The 14760-nt window shown below is 40.0% G+C and overlaps 1 protein-coding gene across 2 annotated transcripts in view; it reads left to right on the forward strand.

The window, feature by feature from the left end:
* The window catches only part of si:dkey-98f17.5 (uncharacterized protein LOC569123 homolog), a 16396-nt gene continuing 1636 nt past the window's right edge, over positions 1-14760 (forward strand). The window contains exons 1-12 of one of the 2 annotated variants that reach the window (XM_054773122.1): positions 1-152; positions 897-1008; positions 1316-1409; positions 3836-3890; positions 5790-5930; positions 6000-6160; positions 6239-6337; positions 7252-7397; positions 7520-7691; positions 7970-8082; positions 9255-9342; positions 11276-11335. In XM_054773122.1, the coding sequence (XP_054629097.1) occupies positions 41-152; positions 897-1008; positions 1316-1409; positions 3836-3890; positions 5790-5930; positions 6000-6160; positions 6239-6337; positions 7252-7397; positions 7520-7691; positions 7970-8082; positions 9255-9342; positions 11276-11329 (1347 nt within the window). In that variant the 5' untranslated portion in view covers positions 1-40 and the 3' untranslated portion in view covers positions 11330-11335. Of the gene's footprint in view, positions 153-896; positions 1009-1315; positions 1410-3835; positions 3891-5789; positions 5931-5999; positions 6161-6238; positions 6338-7251; positions 7398-7519; positions 7692-7969; positions 8083-9254; positions 9343-11275; positions 14616-14760 lie in introns of those variants that run through there. The other variant, XM_054773121.1, reaches the window with a different exon arrangement.

Consider the following 14760-nt stretch of genomic DNA (forward strand, 5'->3'; position numbering starts at 1 on the left):
CAGCAACACCCAAAAGGTGTTTCGCTTGACTCGGTTCGTCATGTCGGCCAGAAAGCCTCGCTCGGTGGCGAACCCTTTGGAGTCTGCCATCACTTCACCGAGTGAGAAGATACTGAAAGAATGCCACAGTTTGTATGTCGACAGCGAAAACGGTAAATAAAAATGACATAAACTAAGTCTCCGAGCGTAACGTTTGACATAAAACACACACGAGAATTAACTGTGGTATTGTACATTATATAACTTTATGGTAGATTACAAATACTGTATGTCCTGTTGGTGATTAAGTTTGTTGTGTAGCATCCAAATGGCACTTGAATGGTTTGTAGTGCTGTGTCTCTGCAGCTGTCTGTCTGCATGTGGCATTTGACATTGGACACTGGTCTTCTTCAGTGACTGTCACAATTACAGTGGAAATATGTTGCTACTATCGTTATAATTTGTATTTCACACCTTTACAGATACACACAACCTGCATGTGCTTGAATTGTGTTAGTTAAGAAAATGCCTCACAATTCTGCAATATTGCCAAAAGTGAAAAATATTTCTAGCATGTGCACTCAGACTATTGCGTTCTCCCTTTGCCAAGCCCAAACCCTTCCACCAATGTTAGTAAAGATTGCTTCTGTATTGTATTTCTGTGTCAAAACATTATAATGTTGGTATGAGAAGCACCAAGAAATTTACTCACGTTATCATTCAAGTTGAGGGTGAAACATTGCATATCCTAAACAGTATGGGGCTTGATAATGTCTTGCAAAACGTTTTTGCATGTATTAATGTAATGTTCCAAGTTTTATCTGATTTACTGTTCTATTAACTGTCTTCCATCCAAGACCTCCAAGTGTTACATGACCTGTTAACTACAGTATGTGTGTATGATGTGTAATTTCCAGGCTTGGTCAAGATTGCCAGCAGCCTAGGAGTGCGCCTCCTGCCCCCCAGAAAGAAGATCACTGTCATGATCATGGGGAACCATTCTGCAGGAAAAAGCTCCTTCATCAACTGGTAAAATAATTCAGTGTCACTCTTTTTCTAACAAGCGACAGAATCATCTGTTGTTTAGCAACGTAATCATCCTTAAAATTATGTAATGTAAGAAGCATGATGGCAAGTTTACAAAAAATTACCAGGCTATTGGTTATTGACGGCAACCCAAAACATTCTTTAATTATGAATGTGGACATGACTGCAGAAACACATTTTTGTAAAAATGCTAAATATGCTATGTAAAAGATAATGTATCTTTTCGTCATAATTCCATTAAATGCAACACTAGCATTGAGAATATCTAATGCATTCTCACTAATTTCAGGTACGTTGAAGAACACATCCAAAAAACTGGTGTTGCCATTGAAACACAAGGCTTCACATTCATCACAAGTGGCCGTAAAAGAGAATCATTGACGGTAAGAAGAAGTGCTTGTGTTACTTTTGAGTATGAAGGAGTCAAACTCATTCGTCCAGCTTGACGTTTGTGTGAAATTTGGATGTCCCTTGTGAAGGGTGAGGTAGAGATCCATTCATTATTGGCTTGTATACAAGCACATCTCCATTGGCATGCTGGGGCCATTCAGTGACGCACGCAAACACACGCACACACACACACACACACAAAATACAAGGAGTAGCTGTAAGAAAACACTGGAGATTTCTCATACACAATTCATTCACAATTCAATTTCGAAAGCGTTTTTCCAATAGTAAATAATGGCAATGGCTATCTGTTCCACAGTCAAACCATAACCCCCATAAGATGTTTATTAACTGGGAGGGATGAGAGGAGGTGACGCTTTAGTTTGTTACAAACTCAACTTTAAAGTGTGGGCGGTTAGAGCTGTATACTTGCTCAGTTGAACTTTATTGTAAACTTCAGCCGCAGGGACCATCATCATTACACACACTGGCCCAACTCAACTTAGTCGGAAAATGGTCGATTGCTCCCTCCAGGTTGGGAATGAGGTCCTGCCCCAGGTGGAGGAGTTCAAGTATCTCAGGGTCTTGTTCACGAGTGAGGGAAGGTTGGCGCGTGAGGTCGATAGGCAGATCGGCGCAGCGTTTGCTGTAATGCGGTCGCTGTACCGGATCGTCATGGTGAAGAGAGAGCGGAGCTGCAAGGCAAAGCTCTCTATTTACCAATTGATCTATGTTCCCACCCTCACCTATGGTCATGGGCTTTGGGTTGTGACCGAAAGAACGAGAACTCGGATACAAGCGGATGAAATGAGTTTCCTACGTAGGGTAGCTGGACTCACCCTAAGAGATAGGGTGAGGAGCTTGGTCATCCGGGAGGAGCTCAGAGTGGCGCCGCTGCTCCTTCACATCGAGAGGAGCCAGTTGAGGTGGCTGGGGCATCTAGTCCGGATGCCTCCCGGACGCCTCCCTAGTGAGGTGTTCCGGGCATGCCCAGCCGGGAGAAAACCTAGGACACTCTGGAGGTATTATGTCTCACAGCTGGCCTGGGAACGCCTTGGTCTTCTCCCTGTGGAGCTAGAGGAGTTGGCCGGGGACCGGGAAGTCTGGGCTTCCTTACTGAGACTGCTGCCCCTGTGACCCAGACCTGGATACGCGGATGGATGGATGGATGGATGGATGGATGGATGCATGGGCCCAACTCACTGTGTCTGTGCAATGTGTCTCCTTTGTTCCCCCTTGCAGCCTGTGTTAAAGGTTCTTACCTTTACATTACAATCCTACTGTAATAGACACTACCCTCATACTTTGCTCAATGTTCTATCTTGAATTCAGTAGTGTTTCTAACCTTATTTATCAAAGTTCTGGCACTGGTAACTTTTCTTGCAGCCGTCTTTAGTTGTCTCTAACACTCAGAAATACGCAGTACACCTGAACGGCTGATCAGGAAATGCCGCACAATGCTTATCAGGAAGAAGATACGAAGACAGATACGAGTTGTTCATTGTTTTGTATGCATTCTTTGGAAAAATAAACCATCCACACACACGCATAATACAGTTGATTAAGTGAATTCATGTTCTGTCTATAGTGTCTCAACAGTAAAATAATCACGATCCATTCTTCAGAGCCTGAGTCACCAATGCGTGGATGCTTTCTTTGGGCACTTGATTCCACAGACTAGTGTGTTAGATGGGCTGTTAGGCCGTATGATAACCAAGACAGTGTAGGGAAAACGAGACATATTTTAGCAATAATTTTTGTCGAAAACTGCGGGCGTACAAAACAGAGGTTCCAGTATAATATGTTCACCTCTTCTTTTAATAACATGCTCCCCACACATTTCATTTTACATTTTACGCATTTTACGCAAGTGTTAAAATAAGTTAACCACAGCAAAATGAAGACAACAAAACACATTTAATAACAAGTGATGACGCATATCATGACAGTGTAATTATAGTATCCTAATTAAATGTGAATCCTTGAGTCCTTTGTTCTAGACAAATAAAGTAGGCACTCTGGAGTTGCCATGGGAATCATAGAGGCACTATTGTCCAGAGTAACAGCAACATAATTTGAATCTAAAAAGGTGTGAGTTGTTTAAACTTACTTTAAACCTTACAAACAAGTCTTCTCCCCGAAATGCGATGTTCTACATAATGGGAAATTCTGTCCTTAAAAAAAAACAAAACTGTTTGCTATCGCCACTACATGAACAATGTCTAATTCACACATAAGCAGCCTCTTTTAGATGGTATAAACAGCAGGAACCTGCTATACATTCTCTGCAGATATTCTCCTGCTGTGGTTTTAGAGAGAAAGACGAGTATTTAGTAGTGCATGCACTCAGAAGAGAGCGGACTTACGGCTGAAGAAATCACTAAAAATCAATTCTCTCCCTCTTTTCCTATTTTTGCAGGGGAATGCAACACTGCATCTCTACCCCCATTTTCGACCTCTCCTTGAGTTCAAAGGTAAGCCTTTTTCACTCATGTTAACAGCTCATATTGGATGCCTAGATTAGCACCTTGCACTGACCATGTTTCCAGACCATATATTTAGTCACTTATTGTCACGGTAGATAAGTAGAAGTAGATAAATGCATTTGCTTTTACTGTGAGAAGTAAAGATTTTATAACATTAGTGCATCTGTGCTCATGCCTTTTGTCACAGATTGCTTCCTTTTAAATCATGTATGAACTTGAATCATGCCTGAGTCATCCTTCTGACTTCCAAATGCACATACCATTTGTCCCTGATGTGTATGCGTTGTGGTGATTTATAAAGAAGTAGCTCTGATTAGCATAATTCTTTTAAGACCATCATTATTCCTGCATCAGAAGTGGTCCTGAGCCTGGGGATGGCAAGACGCTCGTGTCTGGGTGTGTCTGCTGTGGGGAGGCAGTGGCAAGGATGCAGAGATGGGGGCGGGGGGGTGTAGTGGGGGAGGGTGGGGTGTATTGATGTATGTCTGTGCAGTGGGAATGAAGGTTCACTGGGTGCTGGCAGTATGGGGTGAGTCACAGGGCGGTGGAGGCAGGAGGAGCTGCTGAGAAATGTCCGAGCCATCAGAGACAGCACAGCACAGCTCCGCTCCGTGGGCCCGGAAAGTCGCCATGCTGCGAGATCGGCTCTGGAATACAGGGATGCTTTTTATTTTAAACTCATTGCTACCGCTTGGAAACACTCTATAACAGGCATTTGTTTACCCTGCAGAGCAACTGAAGATGACTCATCAGAAATGCTGTATAGATCCTTACATAAAAGGCAGCTGATTATTCAGTTGTGGCATATCTTAAATACTGTAGCGTGCGTTGTCTGACATTATCTGAGGAGTCATCACAGATTCCATGTTAACGGATTACCGGTATTTTACAGATTTTTAGGTTTGCTTGTCTTTTCTCTAAATGCGTCTTGTTGGGCTTGTCTAATTGAAGAAATTATTTCCTCGTCGTCAGCCTTATGTGTAGGACCTGCTTCTCACTTGCAAGCCCTCGAGAAACTTTGCACCCATTGACAAGTTTCATCTTTCAAAGGTGTTAGTGTGGGAAATCTTTTGATATTTATGTCATTTGAGATCTTTTTGTTTCTTTTTTTGGCATATTTTGGACTTCTGGACTTACCTTGACATTCTTTGGAGAACCTAAAGGGTCTTGTATATCAAAGGAATGCTTTGATGCAGAATGTACCTCTTCGCTCTGTGCTATCTGATGGATGCATTGATATGGTAGCCATGCTGATGTGAGAGCAACATAAGGGAATGCTAATGTTCCACAGCGAGCATCTCCACTGTGTGCAGCACAAGGATGTGATTTGTGTTGCCTCTTAACACCTGCTTCGCTCTGTGAAATAGCCTCAGTGTCATCGTGTGTGTTTATAGAAGGAGGGTGTGGGGGTATGCGGTGGGTAGGTCTCAATAGTTGTCCTGTTCTGGTGGGAGTGTTGAAATCTCACAGTGCGTTGCCTCACAGTCGTTCTTCACTGGCTAGCTTTATGTCCCACGCCCCACGCTAAAGCTGCCAGTTGAAGAGCTGTTGTGTGTAACCATGACAACAGGCTTCTCCACACAGGCGATGGGGAAAAAACAGTGACTTGGCAAATTCATGTACAGTATGTGTGAAAATTGTCACCCATATTCCTCAATGAATTCATTACTGGAATATATTTATTGCTTTGTCCGGTTTTATTCATGGTTATTTTTAATTAGTATGTGATTTAATAATACATAAAACACATCTGTGGTCTTTATTTTGATATACTTTAGATTTCAAATTAATGAACGTTGAAGAAGAATTTCATGGCATGTAATTGTCAGCATACCTGACATTTTCCTGCTTCCGCATGTATCACAAACTGCGTATTTTACATTACAGGTGTTATGGACTATCTATCTGCTGAGATATCCACCTCCAAGCAGAAGAAGTTCAGCCTTGTGACCTTTGTGGACACGCCTGGCTTAGTGGATGGGGACATGATCTACCCTTTTAATGTTAACAGCGCCATCACATGGCTAGGTAAGTCCTCGGCACAGCATCACATGGGTACTTTAAAGTATGAGGTTACACTGTTTCTTTGTTGTGCAGGAGAACAGTCAGACCTGATATTTGTGTTCTTTGACCCAATGGGTCAGGCGCTGTGCAAGCGCACGCTGAACATTGTGGAGAAGCTGAGTGAAAAATGTGGAGACAAGCTGTTGTTTTACCTCAGCAAGGCTGATGAAGCTGGAAAGGAAACAGATCGACAAGTGAGCTGACAGCATGTTTTAACTTCTTTGATCCCAAAAATATCAGCTCAACAATGCCAAAACCTATTTTTCGTGCAGAGAGTGATGATGCAGATAGTCCAGGAATTGTGCCGCCGCCCAGGTCTCAACAAATGTGGTTTTGAAATGCCAACAATATATATACCCAACCCACAGAAGGTAAACTTAAGTTTATTTCTTTTTACAGTACTTATTGCACGTATACCAACCACCCACAACATGACCACTTAATGAATTTAATGAGCCAGTACAAGAGTGCATCAAAAATGTTACCTTTACAAATATATTGCTCATTTTATGGCACAATTTAGCAATACTGTATGTAGTTTGCAATGGTGTACAACTGCACTGCATCATACTAAGCACTATTTGTAATATTTGGTCTCTTTCATGTACTGTAGTTAAAATGGGTAAACAAACTATTAGAAACAGCTCATTACAGAATACCACAATAATGACGATATTATTCAGTTAATACCTTTCTGACAGTATCAGTCAAACCTGAGCATTAATATAGTTTTAAAGCTTGAATGTTTAATACAGCTCTTGTATTGAATCTTTTAATACTGAATCATAAAGCAACACATCTCTCATGAAAATCACATTGTTCAATTTTGGAATACTGTGTGCACCAAATGCCTCGAAGCACGTTTTTTTTCCCCCCTGTTGTTGTTTTTTTAATAAACCTCAGATCGTCATCTAGTGTTCTGGATGTAAGGTTCAGCTGTCCTCGGGATCAGACATCCATTGATTAGGAATGTAATCTAGTTCCTGTTGGCTGCTGATGAACAAGATGATTCATTTTTGCAATAAGATGAGAGCACAGGCAGTTGTGATGATGAGCCACCTTTGATAGTAGCCCTGAGTTATAGTGCCATACTGATTTACAGCCGCAAATACCCAATCAGCATTCTCCATTTGTGGTACCATCTCGTGTCCAGATGACCCCTTTTTTTGTTGAACTAGGTGCAGCCTCTGCCATGCTAAAGTGCACGTGGCTCTCACACTTTCCTATGAGATATATACCGTATGATATCAAAAGTGCAATTCTAAGGGGCTCTTGTCTCGCTCAGGCAAGCCGCTGTGTGAACCAGATCGACGGAGTTTGTCAGACCATTGAAAAGACCATCAACCAGGCTGTGCAGAGAACTTTGGACCAGTTAGAGAAAGACTGCGATTTAATTTGCTCCACCATCAACGGCAGACTACAACAGGATAGGTGAGACATCTCAACTACAACACAATGACAAGCTGCATTAAAACCCGTTTAGCTCATAATAAAGTCATATGGGAATGCATATGATATTGCGTTTACTGTTTCCTCTTTTGTGCAACCTGCAGGACTGATGCCTCATACAACAAAAGTCTCAGGTTGCACTCATTCGTGTGCGGTGCTATGGGAGTTGTCCTTCCTCTGCTCTTCATCCTCAGTTTCATTGTGAGCACCTTTTCCAAGAAGCAGCTGAGTGAACTGATGGGAGAGGGGCCGGCACACACCCTGTCTATCTGCACAGTGAGTCTCTTTGCCCATTTTCATGACACTTTGCATTTCTCTTGTCGCTAAATAAGGTAGCAATAATTTTACCTCCCAGTGTGATGCAGTGCAACTACAAACACAATGATAAACATTTTTTTTTATTATTTATTACTGCATCAAACCTGAGCATTATTATTATTATTTTTTAAATGCAGAACATGTCACTTAATTGATGGCCTATGCTGATGTAACTCATGTTATTGTTATAGTTCCATTCATTGGGACCACCTCTTTTTTCCATATCCACCTCATAGGGAATTGTGATGTACTTATGGGACTGGATTCCAGAGGATGGACAAGTCATCTTTGTGATCTTTTTTGGAGCCTTTTGCTACCTCCTAATTTTCCTAGCTAAGTATTTTTCTGGGTAAGTCTACCACAAACTGTGTTATAAATACTAGGGATGCTCCGATCACGGTTTTATGCTGCCGATTCCGATATCGATCATCCATGAGTGAGATTGGCCGATACCGATCACGTGGATTAACTGTACATTTTTCAATTTATGAGTGCTATTGGCCAGGGCCGCTGTTAGACAATTCCAAGGCCCCTGGCAAATAGGTAATTATTTTTTAAACAATTTAATTTTTGCCTTTTATTTTTGTGAAACGATTTTTGCACTATTTGACACAAACCTGAATTTAAGTTGATACATGTTTTGGAGTAATACGAATACATTGGAAATAAATTGTTCAACAATGTCTTTTTTAGTTCAAGATAACAGAATAAAAAAATACAAATGAATATCTTTATTAACATTTGGACAGCTGGTGAAGCACAAATTGCGTGAATGTGTGTGGATGCCACTTTTTTTAGGTCTGAATATTTTTTCCCGTACGCACATTTTGTGTTTCTGCCGTACACAGACTTTTAGTCAGATTTCCACGCACAGTTTTACAAGTGAGTCCCCTGGCGAGTTAGGAACCGATGTTTTAGTATCACTATATAAGGCTGGATACACTGTGCTTATGTTCATAAAGCATCCACACACATGACATAATTAGTACAATGACAACAAGAAAGCAAAAGTGTTGAGTGACACTTGAAAAAGTTAGTACATACCATATGAACGTGATATCCACTTCCCTGTGGGACAAAAACGAGGTTCAAACTAATCAAATTGTTTGTTTTAAAAACTAAATGTCACTGTGGTAAAATGTCTCATCTGGAGTCCAAAGACGAGAAGCCAGGCGGATAATTCTAGCCTGTTAGCTAGCAGGTAGCTGCCAGTGACAGCTAGGCAACATGTGTGATGCAGAAAGATGCAAGAAAAGTTGAACACCAATAGGTTTGACAAGGGAGTGATCAAACACACTGGCATCGATTGGCGTAGCCTGTGACAAGCTGTCAAAATTAAACCATTGAGGTTTTACAGAGTAGTGTTGTTTTTTTTAATGGAAATCGGACGATAATAATCGGTGATCGATCGATTAGAGCATCCCTAATAAATACCGTTCATAAACCATTTTTTGGAGGACAATAATCATACAGTCATGCATTGCATAATTCTATGTGAATGTTGTGATGTTCCACTTCTAGTCAAGGATACAAGACTCTAACTAAGAAGGAGAAGAGGGCGATGACAGAGTACAGTGATTATATCCAGGATATCGTCAAAGCCAAAAAGGTTAGAGTCATTAACATTCTATGCTTGCCCAGTTCCGCTTCCTTAACATTCGTGTTTTGTAGTCATCGTATAATTACTTTGTTTTAGCTAGCTGGAATGGATTATATTATTTACACCAATAATATCATCCAAACCTACTTGACTGGCTTTGGTCTGTGGGTTCAACTGCAGTAGTGTGGCCTCAATCCTCAATACTCCAGTTGTAACATGCAGGATTTTGCAAATTATCTGTGAGGTGATGGAAGAATGCACAGTGCATGCAGTGGGTGTGGCCTCAAGAGCAGGAAGCACAGGAAGCTGTGTGCTATGTGCATGAAACTTGGGGCTATGCCAACCAAATTAGAAAGTCAATTACCCCAACTATATATAGGCGCACGATAAATATCGAGTCGATATGAGAATTTATTATGTTATACCGATTATTCCGATAACATTAAAAAATAGTTGAGATCACTAGGGATGCTCTGATCGATCGGCCACCAATCTGTATCAGCCGATTTCCAAGAAAAATCATGTGATCGCCATATGCCAATACATGCCTTTCAACGCCGATCACAAAAGCTGATCACCTGTGACTAGTACTATTGCAGCCCTCAGTGATCCCTGCGTGCAGTATAGTGTCTCGCCATAACGTCTTAGGGTCTTGGGTAGCATCCTCATCCTTCTGTCCCAGTGGCCTATTTAGTCATTTGGGGGCCCAAAGCAAACCTAGTCATTGACCTAGTCACCTCAGCATCCACTTCAGTTGTTTGCCCTGTGCAGGTTTGGCTGCCATGATGGTGAGCAGAATCCAGAAACATTCCAGTGTAAACATGCCCTCAGCACACTGCTCAGCCATTAATTGCTCTAACAGATGGTCCAAGAGACCAGATTTGTCATTTTCCAAGTTACCCAAAAACAAAGACAGGTATGTGTCATAAAAAATGTTGTACATTTGTAACACTGGTTGTTGTAAATAAACAGGATAGTGGACAAGACCCAGAGTGCTGTCCCACACTATAGCTTTAAGCTACTTTGCTTCTGACTGATTAGTTGAATTAGTAATGACAAGTCAGTGATTATTATGATTCAAGTTATAGCCCGTCAAATGTATTAAAGGGATAGTTCGGATTTTTTTACATGAAGTTGTATGACATCCCCATCAGCATTGCAATCCAATAACAGCGACTTACCCCCCACTTGGTCTCCTAAGTCCAGTTCTGGTCAGATTTCTGTGATGAAGAACGTAGTTCCACTTAGTTGCTGGGGACAATTAAGTAAAGAGTTTGGCTTCTCAAAACAATATGCGTTCAAAGATGAAATCATTTGCATTACAAAATGCCTTCTCAAAAAATCAGACCTCACAAAACGCTTGCCGTTATATCTGTCTCCCGCCGTATCCCTGCGCACTGTCGCCTGTGCGTTTATGTGTATGTGGCGAAGACGCTCGCGTCATTTACGTATGTGTTCCACTTCTGTTTAAACACACTTAAACAGATGTTCATCTACTTAGCTAATTATTTAACAAAGCATTATTTCTATAAACTACTTGTAAATCAATCACCAAGTTATTAGATTAATTGATGAAACAGTTATATCTATACTGTACTTATTTTAAGGCACTCAACAATAATTCAATCAATGGACATCAATGCAACCAGTTATTCTAAAATCTACTTGTAATAATTATTTACTCACTCAGCAAATTCATTTTTGCGTACAATACAAAAAGTTATCATTATCAGTCTTAAGAAGGAAGAAGTTATTGGTTTCAGTATCCGCTTCAAAAAAAAAAATCGGGCATCCCTAAAACTAAGTCATTTTTTCAAAGTCTTTATTTTTTAAGCATCTTTAAAGTAATTGCCATGGAAACCGATAACTACTACAGTGTATTACCGTGTTCATATTTATTTCAGAATGCGAATGTACATCTCACAGTTCACTTCCTCCACAGGGTAAATTGTATGAATGGTACCTCCAGCAATGTGTTGCAGAATATGACCTTTGACCCGGGGTAAGATGACAATGCTTCACACATGTATGTTAACACAGGTGAGAGGTATAGACAAAAGTGGCTCTGTAGTTTATGATGAAACACTGAGAAGTTTGTACTCATACTGACAATCATGTACCAAATATTGCAGCCAAGGGTGTTGTAAACAATTGGTAGAAAGTGCCTTTTTCTCTTCAATATACTCAAGAGTCTGTGATAGTAGTATTCATAATGTGAATGTATTTTTATAATGTTTTGTGGGCTATTTTACAAAATTAGTTCCACTTTCATAGCATTCGTGCTTTCTTGGCAGCATTTTTTTCTATGATGTTGTCTTAAAAAATGTATTATGCGAACCACTCACTTGTTCTCAAACCTCGCTGCACTGACCGCTGATTATGCCTTCGGAAGACACTAGAATGTACTATTTAAATAAGCAAAGCTGTGATAGTAACTGGGCATTACAGTCATTTATTGTCATACCAGTCCTGCCGTTTTTATCTCTAGGCTTGTATACAATATACTACATGTACTCGCTTGCCGCAACATGAGGTCCACATGCACAATCTAATGAGATCCAATACAAGGGCTGTTTAAAAAAAATCTGTCTTTGGAAAGATAATAAGCAGTTCTTTTGAATTGCACTGCAACATACTGACGGCTGTATTTTGGTTACTTAATTGAGCAATGTCACTGGGGCAATATATTTTAAACAGCTCTCAGTATGCTGCATTGCAGATATTGTCGAGCACTTCATAAGTGATACCGTTATCAACCAATACTGATATTGGCAGCAGCTGAATGAATGGACACATTATGCTTCTTTTACTGTCATGCCACCGGACGCATTTCACAAATAAACACCGTTTATGCAAAATAAGATACACACAGCAATATGCAATGTAAGTTATAGAAAAAAGGGTCTGACATTTTCTCTCATCAAAAGAGTCATTCCCAATCATAACAGATAGTAGGACATGTTATTTTAGTTGACTATCAACTAGTAAGACAGGTTAGACTTAATACATTAACAAATAAGAATTCAATTAAATAATGCTGGCAATGATACAAGTTGGAAAGCTATAAGAACAAAGTAAAATGCAAAGTATGAAACTAGGCTAATACAATAAACAAGGCTCATTTTACATGTTTCTGGTCATTTATTATGTTGCTGCATTAATGCAAGTTCCGTGTGATTCTGAATGATTCTTCCAGTGGCATGATATTAGATGACAAGTATTAAAAGAAGTCGTCTTACTCACCCCTCATAGCGCTTTACGCTCATTGCAAATTGCAAACTTATAATTTGAAGGTGAAAGTTGGAAATAATTCCAGACCGCAGACATACAGTACTGAGCCAGCAATGTTATTCCGTCATCACTCACTCGCCAGTATCATTATCGGCAGAAAAAAAAACAATACCGATATGAACACAATCTCACAACTCAATTTTATGCCAGAATTGGTCCGACGATATTGTCGGACATCTCTAAATATTATATTCATATTTCCTCAAAGTGTCAGGAGTGATATATGCAGTACAGTACATATAGTATACGGCACATACAGTTTACATATACAACATGTTTGTCAAGGCAAATATTTTGACATGGTTCCATTTGTCCATTTTGTACTATTTGACCTGTTCAGAGTCTCAAGGAAGGTGGAGCCTGTCCTCGCTGACTGTGGGCTCATGTACTGGGTCTCATGACATTGTGCAGGAAATCCTTTTGTGTCCTCTCATAGGTTTTTGATTATCGTTAGAAGTCAAGCAGTCGAGACTGCAGTAGTAGCAATGCAGCAATAAGGTACGACCCATGCTTGTGTAAATTAGCAGTAGACCTTTATCTCTATCTTACTGTGTGAGAACCAGAATTTGGTGACCTATTTATTACTGGAAAAAGAAACATTTGCTCCAAACTGACACACCAGGACTAACTTTTTTTCACTGGAACTTGTGATTGTTTATTGGTGATTTCAGTGTGTCCATCAGGGGTGGGGATCTCTGGCCACCTCACAATTCGATGTGATTACCATCCAGAGGCCTGCGAGGCCTTTCTATATATAATTTATTTTTTACTCACTGTGTACTACTAAAACAAAGCAAATTTGTAATGATCCAAAATTAAACATGAAACAGATGAATTTACTTTGATTATCTTTTAATAATTGGAAGGTTACATCTACCAACATATGTCCCATTGCACAGAACAAGCAGGAAAAGTAAAGTGCGCCAGTACCAGCATGCAGAAAATGATCAAACTTCTGAGTAACCAACATTAAAAAAAAATCTGCCATTATTCACAAATAAATAATAGACTTCTGAATTCAAACTAAAATCCTGAGCATAGAATCTCTGACAAAATAATATTTTTGCTGTATAGCAAAGTCAAAAACAGCTTTCATACAAAATATAGATTTCTGTACCCGCAGCTCTCATACAAGAATATTGCTTGCAGACGTCAGTATGTTATGAATAACCAAAAAAACTAGGCTGCCCTTATTCACAATTGCAGTATCAGTGAAATAACGTTACGGTGGGACGTTGTATATGGGATCCAAAGTGCGCAACAAAACACGAAAGCTCTGCTTCTCAACAATCAATTACGGCCACAAATCCTTCGCAATAAAAGTTGCAAATGACTTTGTGATTCTCTTCGCCTTTTCCGAGTTGGGTGGAAAATTAGTTATCAGCTTCTCAATGGTTCTCTGTTTGGCAGCAACTTCAGCTGGCTGTTTTTCCTCCTGGTTCGGGTGGAAACGTACTATGTGGTTTCTCATATTTGTCGTGTTCCCAAAATATTTGAAGCTTGTATGAGAAAGCTTGTGTATTGTCTGACTCTTGTCCAGCTAATTTTTACCTTCAACTACGTGAAAGCCAAAGTGTTTCCAGATGCTCGCTTTAAATCCAGCGGGTGCGGGTCGGAGTTTATGGTCAGCATTCTGGTAGCATCTTACACTTAGGTGCACCACCATAAACTGTCCGGGCGGCACTTCCGCTTTCCGTCTTTGTGAATTGATTAATAATTGTCAACGTCCGCATCATGATGCATCTAAGAATCGATTATTTCCCCACCCCTAGTATCTACCATCACATATGTTCAAAAGAGAATGATTTGAGTGATACAGATATCAGTGATAAATGAATAAAAATAAAGGAGAAATAATTTTTATTTTTTTTTACATAAATCAATGTATAATAATAACCTCAGTTTGTATTTTGTGTGTATGTGTGTGGTTTTAGTTGGCTGGGACTGAGCTTTTAAAATATTTTGTTTATACAGTATTTGTGTTCTATGAAATGTGGGAGGGTGGGGGGGGGACTCATTGGAAATATTTTACTGCCTCAAAATGAAACCTGTCAAATATACACATGACCTTTGTTATGCTTGTCAAATTTAATAAATATTTTTCACTGACCTTTTCCTTCTCATGTTTTGCTTCTT

The sequence above is a fragment of the Dunckerocampus dactyliophorus genome, chromosome 4, assembly GCF_027744805.1.
Source record: "Dunckerocampus dactyliophorus isolate RoL2022-P2 chromosome 4, RoL_Ddac_1.1, whole genome shotgun sequence".
NCBI lineage: Eukaryota > Metazoa > Chordata > Actinopteri > Syngnathiformes > Syngnathidae > Dunckerocampus > Dunckerocampus dactyliophorus.